General features: G+C 35.6%; 1 protein-coding gene and 1 pseudogene across 2 annotated transcripts; one reads left to right on the top strand and one right to left on the bottom strand.

Moving 5' to 3' along the window:
• The first annotated feature begins 3,219 nt into the window (after positions 1-3,219).
• LOC113320545 (protein TIFY 9-like) lies at positions 3,220-7,657 on the top strand. Of its 2 annotated transcripts, none has more exons than XM_026568457.1 (6): positions 3,220-3,497; positions 3,593-3,698; positions 3,795-3,891; positions 3,999-4,155; positions 4,977-5,034; positions 7,258-7,657. In XM_026568457.1, exons 1-6 carry the CDS (start codon positions 3,365-3,367, stop codon positions 7,322-7,324), a joined length of 618 nt encoding a protein of 205 aa, XP_026424242.1. In that variant the 5' UTR covers positions 3,220-3,364; the 3' UTR covers positions 7,325-7,657. The 2 variants fall into 2 exon arrangements, with proteins under 2 accessions (XP_026424242.1, XP_026424237.1); XM_026568452.1 differs by having other exon boundaries at positions 3,221-3,497; positions 7,231-7,653.
• Positions 7,658-8,764: 1,107 nt separating this feature from the next.
• Positions 8,765-10,377, bottom strand: LOC113339083 (annotated as a pseudogene).
• Between the last annotated feature and the right edge of the window lie 1,266 nt (positions 10,378-11,643).

Here is an 11,643-nt window from a genome sequence, read left to right as displayed (position 1 = left end):
AAGAAACAATATGTTCTTGAAGTTGAGACATATCAAATGTAAGAGACCCATATATATAAAGTTGTCTAATTATATTACACCTTCTCTTTGCAGTTGTTGTCCTCATGAAGTGTGTTGTATTTATGTCACCCTCCTGAATCCATTTGGTTTTTTATTTAATTCTCCAAGAAAGCTCTTCCATAAGAGATATTTTCTCAAATTCAGCCGTGTATTTAATTTTTCCAACACTTTTGCTTCAGGTAATGGAGTGTCTTCAGCTGCGGCGTCAAGTGCTTGAATTTATGAAAGAATGTTATTCAATTTAGATGGTGTATGCCCAAAAGTCTCTTTGTTCCATTCATTCAGTTTTTCTTTTAGTGCTTTCAGTTTCATCCGTAGGATACAACTAGGACTACTTGCAAAACAAAAAGAGTTCCACCAAACCTTTAACATTTCAACAAAACCATTCTCTAGAAACCACATAACTTAAATTTTGAAAGTGGAGGGACCCCGAGAAGGGTCAGAAAGGTCTAAGAGAATTAGGATATGATCACAAGTAGGTCTAGGTTTGGCAAGTTGAGAAGAAATGGGATATTGAAGCTCAAAAGAAGGAGAAAGAAGGAATCTATCTAGTATACACATGATATGATTAGATTGATTGTTAGACCAAGTGTGTCTTGCTTCCTTTAAAGAAAGATCAATAAGATCATGCTCAATAATGAAGTCCGCAAAACCTTTCATACTCTTAGAAATTCTTAGTGCAATAATGAATATGATGAACTCGAGGACATAGTGGTTGAAGATACTCATTCTCCACCATCCGATGTTTTTCAGTGTGTTTTGTGTGGTTACAAGAAAAAATTGCTAAATCAAAACAAGGAATTTACTTGAAAGCTCCTGAAAAGAGTTTGCGATTGAAATTTGCATGAGCTTGTTGACCTAATTTTTCGATTTTCAGCTCATATTTGATTTTCTGCCCATCCTTCTTCAGGAGGTTTTGGCTTTATGTCCCCCTTTTGCTTCTTTCCTTTTCCTCCTTTCTTTTTCTAATAAATTTTTCTATGTTCAAAAAAAATAAATTTTTTTACCAGAGGAGAGTGTCCACAAAGCGAGGGTCGGATAATACCCATGTTTAATTCAATTATGTAGTCAAAAGAGCAACACATTTGTTTGGAAATGAAATCCTAAATATAACTTGTAACTACAAGTTCCGCCATGGATTCCTATCCCCTCCTCGTAGGATGATGGTAGTCAGTAGAGACTGGTTGTGAGTTCGGTAATTTGATGTTTAACGTAAAAAAATTAAAATTATTAGGTAATGATACCGGAAATTTGAATTCAAAATTTTTTTTTTTCTTTCGGTGATGAGGTATTTCCCTTATTTCTTTCCGTGACAAATATATTTACCTATCTGTTCCTTGTTTGGAGACTACTAAAACAACCTAACTTTCTTTTGGCCCAAACTCGGGGTCCTAAACATATTTTAGAAATAAGTCAGCTATTAGAGCTAAAGCACCAGAAAAATGTCCATGGCTTTGAAATGCATATGTAAAAAGTTGAGGTTAGTAGAAGATAATAGTATATGGGAAGTAGGGGATGGAAAAAGTATTAACTTATGGGATGATAACTGGATACCCAGCCTACGTGAATCCTTATTAGATTTTAAAACTAATACCAATGTCATCTAACTCTAGTAGGTGAATTGATAGATATGGATACAAAAAATGGAATGTAACTCTAAATCTTGCTTCTTTCCCTGAAAACATAGCACATAGAATGTGCCAAATCAATTTATTCTCGAATAGATCTAATCTTCTAAAAATAGGTAGTCTGAGATGAAAATGAACTACGACAGGAGACTTCACAGTCAAATCTATCCCGATAAGCTATGTGATATTTGGAATAACTCATATCTTTTATTAGATGACACTTTTTGGAAATTTCTATGGAAATTAGAAGTATATATCACCCAGGATTTTTTTTTTTTACGTGGAGACGTTTACAAAATGCATTATCTACTAATTCAAAGCTGAAGGGTCTAATTAAGGATATCAATCCTAAATTTACCTTCTCTAGTGAACATGAAGAAACAATCAAACATTTTTTTTTTTGACATTGCTCATTTTCTAAAGCTGTTTGAGAATTAGGCCCAAACCCTCTTCAAATAAATTTATCAAATACTACTAAAATTGTAAATATCTGTAAAGGCTGGTTCCAAACCTCGAATGATGTTATTTCATTGGAATTACTTTCAACTAAAATGTGGTTTATCTGGAAAACAAAATGAAACGAAACCTTCTAAGGGAGTCATTAAACTCCACACCGACTAGCCAAGGAAAGCCAACGACATGTAGATTATCAGATTAGGAAAAAAGAAAACATTAAAACCAAATGCTGACGGGATGGAACCAAAGAATATTTCAAGGTCATATCTAATCAGAAATAAACTAAAAATTAATTTAAATGCAACCTGGATATATGATTCTTTGCCATCAAGTTTTGCACTAATCCTAAAACATGATACATGCTCATTTGAAAGAGGAAGAGCATGACCATCAGATTGTTTAGATCTGCAAGAAGCAGAGACATTAGGACTGTTGCAGGCGACAATTTGGGAAGAGGAGAAGAAACTTCCTACTTTCAAGAGTAGGATTCTGAAAACTTAATCAAACACCTTGATGGCTCTTCAACAACTATGTCTTGGAGCAATGAAGCTATTTTGGAGAAAGATGAACGAAAAGTAGGACTCCGTGAAATTTTTTTTAGGTTTCATTTTTTTTTTCTCAAAAAAGGTAACGCAGTAGCGGATACATCAGCTAAAAAACAAAAAAAAAATTCTGGTAATTTTGGTTGGGATATAGCTCCCCACCCACCCATATTAATTTTAAACTTTTAGTAAATAAAAATCAAATATCCGGAAAAACGTTTCCCCAGTATTAAATGATTGTGCTCTTGATGTAATTCTCGCTATTTTGATGAAATCTTATTTTATAAAAATAAAATAAAATAATAATAATAATAATAATAATAATAATCTGGAGAGTTCTTACTTCTTTTTTGTTTTTGTTTTTTTTTTTAATCTTCAAGTTTAACCCTTGTATATATAGAGAACAAGATAAGAAGTACACAGTCAAGGGTATCCTCCAAGTGGGCAGAGTACAAAAATACGTATAGTAATCGTGATACAGCACATGGTCTAAAACAGAAGCAGGCCATCCTCCCTATATAAATATTAATAAATTTTTCCCTCTTTTGAAGGAAGGAAAAGAATTCATTCAATGAAGTTTGTTCTTATAAAAACCTGTGTTTAAATATTCCCACCAATCTATTAAATCTCATCTCTCACTAGAAAATCAACAATCAATCCAAGAACAGTAATCACTAAATGATGTCAGGAGCAGGAGCATCACTGGAACTCGATTTCTTCGGTATGGAAAACAAAGGATCAGGAGGAAATTCATCTTCCTCATCATCCCAATCTCAGTTCCAGAAACTTCTTCAACAAAACAACACCAACGGTACCAATGAATCTCAGTTCCTGATCTGATTTTTATTTCCGTAATTTCAATTTTCAATTTTCTGATATTTTTTTTTATTTTTTTTTTAATTTCAGGTGTTCAAACTGCAATCTCAAAAATCAATCCGCAGTTGTTGAAGACTGTAATTGATGGGAAATCAACTGAGAACTTCCCCCCACTACCTGTTTATAATCCAATCAGGTAATTTAATTCGATCTTAACTCTATTAATTGATGAATTTTGGGGAAAAGTAAAATTTTAATGATTTTGATTTTTTTTTTCTTTTTGGGGATACAGAAATGGTTCTGAGAATTTAACACCAGGAATGGTTTCAACTCCTCTGACGATTTTCTACAATGGAAAAGTCTGTGTGTTTGATATGCCTGCTGATAAGGTTTAATTCGATTAATTAGTAATCAAGTTCTTAATTGATTTCAATTTTTGGTTTGATTTGGATTTATAAATTGAATTTGGGGATTTTTTCGAATTGATTGAATTTAGGCGGAGATGATAATGAGGATCGCTGAAGAAGGAGCTGTTGCAAATAAAGCTTCTGCTTGTGCTGCTGATGCCGTTGTTGAATCGGTTGATCCGAAACTCAGTGCTTCAACTTCAAGCCTTGAAAGAAAAGCACTACTTGAGAAACTCAATGGAGGAGGTTAGTCAATTAGTGTTTCTCTGATAGATAATGGTAGTGTTTAGTTTTGTCTGACTCAATCTGATTCATTTGTCAATTAGGTAGCCTAGTGAACTAGTTTAGGCTTTGGATTAGTCATGTTGTGTTACTCAATCAGTCAATCTAAATCATTTTGTTAATTAGGAAGGCTAGTTTAGGTTTTGGATTAGTGGTATTGTCTGACTCAAATACGGCACACTCAACCTGAATACTAGACGCGTTTTTGACTAGTTAGTGACCTGAGCATATTGAAGCAAGGATTTGTATCAAAAACGGCCATGAAATTTTTTCTTGAACCTTGGAAAGGAACTGATATAGTGTAGTTATACTGTTTGATTTTTTGTTAATTACTGCATAGATTTGTTTTAGAATTTTGTAAAATAGAATGTCTGATTCATAATCAAAGACATGTGCATATGATTGGTGGAACAATTGTCTGATCTAATAGAACAATATAACTCACTGATATAGACAACTCAGTAGAAAATCAGCTAAATTTCGGCCATGAATAGTGTTTTTGTGAAAAAAAAATAGCAGCCATTTGTTTGATTAAAAGCAGCAGGATAGTTTGTTTTTGCTTGCTCGACATCTTAATTTGAAGATTGAATCATATATGAGCTCTGATCCGAAATTCATAGATTGTAGTCACTTAATGACCAAACAAAATGCATATATGACTAAACTAGTTATATGGTTTTAGGGTATTCATTTGGAAGTATTTTAAGACGAGTCAGACGAGTCAGCTGTAACTGAAACCACGATAACCTTGACTTTTCTCAAACTTTTGTTGGAATTCTTCACAGATTTACCAATCGCTAGAAAGAAGTCGTTGCAGAGATTTCTTGAGAAGCGCAAGGAAAGGTCAGTAGAAATTCCATTTACTTGTTTTTTTACTATTTCTGCAGTGAAGATGCTTAGACTTAACCTACCATGCGCACTTTAGTCACATGCATCGTCACGGGATTCTAAACAATGCCGGTGGCTTACTTTATTATTACTTTCCATAAAAAACGTTTCTTTTCTTTTGTTTCCTGGTTTTCTTCTACTTCTTCCTATCTTTACCTTCCCAACCACCGAAGCCATCAGTAAGAATTAATCATACTCCATTTTGTCACGTTTTGGTCAGAGAAATTTAAAATTAAGTAATTAATGAATTAATACCTTAATCAGACTAAATTACCCTCTTTCACGCGTTATTCAACCATAAATACTGTACGAGTTTAATTTTGTGCACACTTTGTAACTAATGTTTACCTGACTCATCATTCCATACGATTTCGGTAATTTGTTCGGCGACTGTGTAACACTGAACAACATACTTCACACTTGATCACTTAACTACTTAGTCACTTGGCCAGTCCATTAAAATTATCAAATTAAATTCTTTAACGGAGTGAGTGTGCATATACTTGGATCCTCCGGCACAAAGAAATTGTTACTTTATCAAACATTTATCACTGGAAACTTAGTTGTTGTATTTTCCTCTTATTGGGCATATATTGTGGTTTATGTGGTCTGCAATAGCACTTGAATATGATTTTGATATCACTCGAGTTGGATTTTCAATCAATTTGATGTGAGAAAACAATACCAGTGTTTTGGGTGTTTAATGGGCAAAACTGTGCAACTGTATCATATATACACCTTGCTTTTAAGATATGCATACGCGTTTTCTTAAATCAATCTTCCCAAAATTTGTCATAATGTCACATTCTTTTGGCCCACTATATATGAATGGTATGGTGAAGGTAGTTTTGGTTTTGTTTGGTTAAATTCTATGTGCCATAAATAGGTTTCCAACCATACATGTCTTTGGGATAAGATTAAGACACTATTTTTCTCCAAAACCTACACAAGTTGCAGTGTTTAATCAAGCTGTCCATTATTTTTTTAAATTTTTTTTTGTTGAAGCAGTTGGTCCTTTAATGGTATAAGACTATCATGAATGTGTGGAAAGTAACCAATCATAATCTCCAAAAGAATAAAAACGTGATTGATATTGGAATTTGAAAGTTTTTGTTTAATCCAATTTTTTGTCACACTTGTTGTTTTAATAATTCAATTGAGTACAAAATTTTTTGAAAAAACTTCTTCTTCTTTGGGAGAACATGATTCATGATATTTTGTTCAATTTAATCCAATTGGGTAACAAAGAAATTTGAATTGTGATTTGTGATGTGTACTTTAGTGATGAAAATTCCATTTACTTTATTTTGTTTCCATCAAACAACATGCCATATTCCACTTGTTTGTGTCCCCTCATTTGAACTGTTTTCTCCGTGCACTCTTTGTTTATTCGGAAAGTATAAATACACCGAAGAAGTGCGGCCTCATGCCCCACTTCCAATCCCAATGTTAAGGGTCACAGCAGGACCGTCCATTCCCTCTTCAGCGGCTACCGATTCGGTGTATGTAGCAAAGCTCTTGTTTACTAAGGGCCAAAGTTTTTGTTTGACCTCAGCTCATTTTCTTATCTAAAAAATGTTTTGAACACCATAATTAGCTCTTAGCAAGAAGAAGAGAAAATTATCACAGATTGTACTCAAAAACACAAGCGTGCTAAAAGATTTAAAGCATAGTAATGTTAAATTTTCCAGAGAAAAAACAGGTAGGGTCATATTCTTTATTTTTCAAAAGTAAGATAGAATTGGCAGCTAATAGGCTCAGATTTAAAACATGTGCCTAGTTGATAGATATTGATAGCTATGGCAACTTTCATTACTTAGCGTCCGACTCCTTTAAGGCCTTGTCACCGACAAAATTAACCTACATATAACGTACTTTCATAACCACGACCGACAGGCGACAGCCATGCTTATAGTCATTTGTGTGTGAGCTTATACAATGCATTACAATCTAGGAAACTGCCGGAGAAGGTTTTTTTCGTTCATCATGTCCTTGGGATGACGTTGAAAATTGAACGAGATTCTTGAGGTCGATAATATGCCTGTACCATGTGTTTGGGCAACTGACATTCTATTATTTATGATTGATCATTGTGATTTGGGCCTATACAAGTCTCTGAAATTTTCTTATTAAAAATTTGCTTTTGATTAGGGGGAAATCATTTGAACAAAACTGCAGGTTGGTTACAGTGTCACCTTATGCAAATGGGTCTGAAGGTGTAGAGAACAAGAAGATGAAAGAGTAAAAATTTGATGATAGTGGTGGCGGCCGCGGTGCAAGTATTATCAAACTATATATGATATAAATATGTAGGAGTATAAGTAGATATCCGGTACTTCATACATGTAAGTGTGATTTGCCCTAAACATGTATGCTGCTTTTATGATGATGTTTACATTCATTAGTAAGTAAATTATTAGTATGACGCTAAAAACCCTATGTGGTGAACTATGTGACCATTGAATTTCATATTTTTCCAAAAACAGATTTGATTAATTATGATTTTCATTTTGTATTTCCGGGAGTGTTTCACTCTTAATAATTATGTTTGTAATTTATTTCTTGCTGTGACTATCTATCTGAATTTCTTGCTTTCTTCATTGAATCCTGGTGTTTGAGAGTACTTTTATTTTGTTACTGCTACCTCCTCCTGGTTGTACCAAGGTGCACTCACACCCTAACAGTTTACAACTACTGGGCCTTCGGATAATGGGGGCCCGGTTGAATAAGAACATCTCTTATTATAGACTCAACTAGTTGCACCTTGCTTGACAAGAAACCCTAACTGTACAATACAACGAGAATCACAGAAGAACAAGCATAGAATTATCACTTTGTGGAGTTTTTATGGTACCCTAGACGATGTAGCCGGAATCAAAGGGAAACCATGGAAAAATTAAATTCAGATACGGTTCAAGAAATAGTATCTCGATTACCCAAGAACAATACAGGTATCGAATCCTTCTCGCAATGCAGAAAAGTATGCAGAACCTGGCGAAGTCTTTTCGGGAAAACAAAGACAGGTACGCTTATCTCAATCTTGCCTGATAAAGGACCTGACGAACTCTACTAAGGAGAACAATCGGGTGAGATGGTTAACTTTAATGGCACTGAAAGACTACATAATGGTTGTTGCTTCCACTTGGTTGGTTCTTGCAATGGTTTGGTGTGTTACCACGCTTCGTATTCGTGTTCCCAATATGGGTGAATTTTGTAGTTATTCTGGATTTGGGTATTGTCATTCCAAGTACAAGGTTGTAAGGATTCGTATACAACGCGTCCAGGTTTACACTCTTGGTGATGGCAGCGGGTGGAGAGACAAACAAGAAATTCCAGATACTACCTGTAAGTTTCATGGATCGGGCGTTTTTGCCAGTCGGGCTGAAAGAAGAATCAATCATAATCAATTGGGAGCTGGCTTTGTGGAGAAGACACAAAATTGAAGCTGTCCGTATTAATGGAGAATATGAATTCAGATATCGTACTAGAAATACTAAATCGATTACCCAAGAACACAAAGACTGGTATCGAATCCATCTTACAATGCAGAAAAGTATGCACACTCTGGCGAAGGCACTTGGGAAAACCCAAGACAGGTATGCTTTTCACTATGTTGAATTCTACTATGAAGAACAATTGTGTGAGATGCAGGTTAATTTTAATTTCACTGAAAGACAACAAAATTTTATTTCTTATTAGCACTAAGCCCCGTCGATTCCTCCATATTTATGTCTTCCTTTTTCATGCCTTCCGGCAAATCCCAGTTAAAGCAGTATAATAGATTGGCCAGGAAAAGCTCTATAGATATTAGTGCCATATTCATTCCAGAGCAACCCCTTCGACCTGAGCCGAAAGGTATGAAATTAAGATTTTGTCCTCCCACATCAATAGAGCAATTTTTAAACCTCTCTGGGATGAATTCCTCTGGCTTGTCCCAATACTCTGGATTTCTCACTATAGCCCATGCATTTAATATGATCCTTGTTTTGGGGTATATATCATATCCGCCAATAACATGATGCTTTGTAGTTTCTCTTGGAATCAACAGTGGTCCCGGTATGTGTAGTCGGAGTGTCTCTTTAACCACCATTTTTAGGTATAAGAACTGATGAAGGTCGTTTTCTTGTACCTTCCCTTTTGATCCCACATAGCTTCTAATCTCTTCTTGCACTTTTTTCATTGCTTCTGGATTCTTAATCAGTTCCGTCATTCATAGTTACTGCAGTTGGCTCTATTCCACCAACAAATACATCCTGAATATAAGATTTCTATCGCATTAGAAGCTCGCTTAAAGCAAATAATATATATCCAAGGAAAAAAGTAATTAAACACTTCTTGATTCTGAACTCATGGTTACCTCTACGAGTGACTCCAATCGGCCAATATTAAGGTGATAAAGTAATCATTTACAGATGTAGATTGAATTAGAGGAAACTACGTACCGCAAGAATTGCTTTGATACGATCATTAGTGAGACGAATAGGACTCGTTCCCTCCTCCTCGATTTTCAGCATAACATCTATGAGATCTTCATGTTCGGCTTTCTTTCTCTCAGGGTTGAATTCATCAAAGCATTTCTCAATTCACTCACTGATCCTATCAATAATCCAACCTACACTAGGAAAATAGTCAGACGCTGAAAAACCACTGAGTGCCTCCATGGTATCGTCAAGGATTTCCTGAAGTCTACCATCACTAACTTGATCTCTATTTTGGAATGTTTTACCGAAAGCTGCCCTTGATAGAATCTTTTCTAATAAATTTATCGATATTTTATAAACATCAATAGGTTCAGTAGAATTAGAAGCAGTAGAAGAGATAGAATCAATCACAACTGAAACTTCTTCCTCTCGAATTACCGCAAAAGATTGGACTCTTTTGGTACTTCAAAGTTCAAGAACACCTGTTTTTCGCATCTCTTTCCAATACTCACTATAAGGACCATAAGCAATATCTAAGTAATTATATGTAAGACGTTTCGGACCAGCCAAATGAGGTCTACTACAAAAATCAAGATCATGTGTATTTAAGACTTGTTCGGCGGCCTCGGCTGCTGTGATTATGATTGTGGGAATATTGCCTAGTTGTAGATACATAGCGGGGCCATATTTTTGGGATAGTTTGTGTAGAATGCGATGAGGAGGTTTGCCTAGTTGATGTAAATTACCCAATGATTGGAAGTTTTGGAGGACCAGGAGGATTGTTACCTTTGTTGCTACCTTTGATTTTGATGAGGAAGTATAGAGGAAGGAAGATAAGAGGGAGTAGTAGAAGGAGATTGTAAGAAAAAAGCTCCATGTTTCAAAATTGTCAAGCAATGGATTTGAGATTTTGTTACTATCTTTCGGGTAACGGTGTTATGTCTCCTTAAAATGTGGATTAAGGAGTTACGGATCTAACCTAACTACACAATCTATATTCTACCTTTGTGGATTCTTCCCCACTAAAAAGTAATCCAATAATGGGAGTGTAGATACTAGAGATACGATTCGCCACGTGGACGTAGGAGAAGACGCGAGTTATTCAAGGGAATCCTGCCAAAAGATCTTGCACTATTCTCCGAAAATCCTCGTCAGTGACTTGTCAAATCAAATCAGGATCGTCATTATTGATTGAATGACGAAATGAAAAACCATGCGCGAGATAGCATATTAAGGCGAAGTAACTCACTTGAAGGATCTAAGTTGCGAAGGATCAATTGGAGTACCAGGCAAGATACCAATCACGAAGATAATTGGCGAAATAAGGTTACTTGGCTGAAAAGATAATTAGCGAAGTCAGTAAATTATGGAGCAAGAAAAGAGACAGCTGTCCCGACAAACACCCAAAGTTGTCAGCGAAAGAAAGGGGAAAACTTTATGGAAAATGATCTGGGCGAAGTATAAAGCACCTCTACGAGATCCAGACGAAGTAAAATGAGTTGTACGCCATTAGGGTCGATTGGTCTATAAATAGGGGTCCTTGGGCAATGTATGAGGGGTCGGATTCTGGGGAGAGGGGAGAGCTTTGCTTAAGAGGGAGAAATTAGGGTTTCCTTGTATTCAAGAACTTGTATTTTTCACTACTTGGAGTGATTAATCAATAAAGAATTTCTGATCCAAAACTCTTATGATGTCTTAGATCAGTTTCGTTTCTTATTTGGGTGTGCTACTGGATTTTCAGTAGTTACATTTTAGCGTCCAAAAACAGGGACTTAGATTGATGATTTATCCTCATCTAAGAATTTAGAAAAGCTAAAGTCGTTTCAAAGTCGTGATACCTTAAGATCTAGGCGAGTTGTTGTATACAGTGGAGTTTCATAGATTTTGCAGTTTGCTCACGTCCAGGATCTGAGATTCGAAAGAGAATATCGGTGAAACGGAAGGCGGATAATTGGTTGGTAAATACTAAATAAGGGTCGAATGATGGCAGGAAGAGCAGGGCGAGCGAAACCTCTAAGGGTGGTAAGAAGGAGCAAGCGGTAGGAAGTACGGAGAGAAGAAATGAAAGAGAAGGCATCAGTTGCAGATGGGGAAAGCACCGCAAGCCGGCGAAAAGGTAAGACGAGTGAAGATGCTGAATAAT

This window comes from Papaver somniferum, chromosome 1, assembly GCF_003573695.1.
Source record: "Papaver somniferum cultivar HN1 chromosome 1, ASM357369v1, whole genome shotgun sequence".
Classification (NCBI taxonomy): domain Eukaryota; kingdom Viridiplantae; phylum Streptophyta; class Magnoliopsida; order Ranunculales; family Papaveraceae; genus Papaver; species Papaver somniferum.
This window is presented reverse-complemented; position numbering and strand designations above follow the sequence as displayed.

Coding starts and splice junctions, on each gene's coding strand:
- LOC113320545 (XM_026568452.1), top strand. CDS start 3,365: ATGATGTCAGGAGCAGGAGCATCACTGGAACTCGATTTCTTCGGTATG. Junction 3,892..3,998: donor TTGATATGCCTGCTGATAAG/GTTTAATTCGAT, acceptor GATTGAATTTAG/GCGGAGATGATAATGAGGAT. Junction 4,156..4,976: donor TGAGAAACTCAATGGAGGAG/GTTAGTCAATTA, acceptor AATTCTTCACAG/ATTTACCAATCGCTAGAAAG.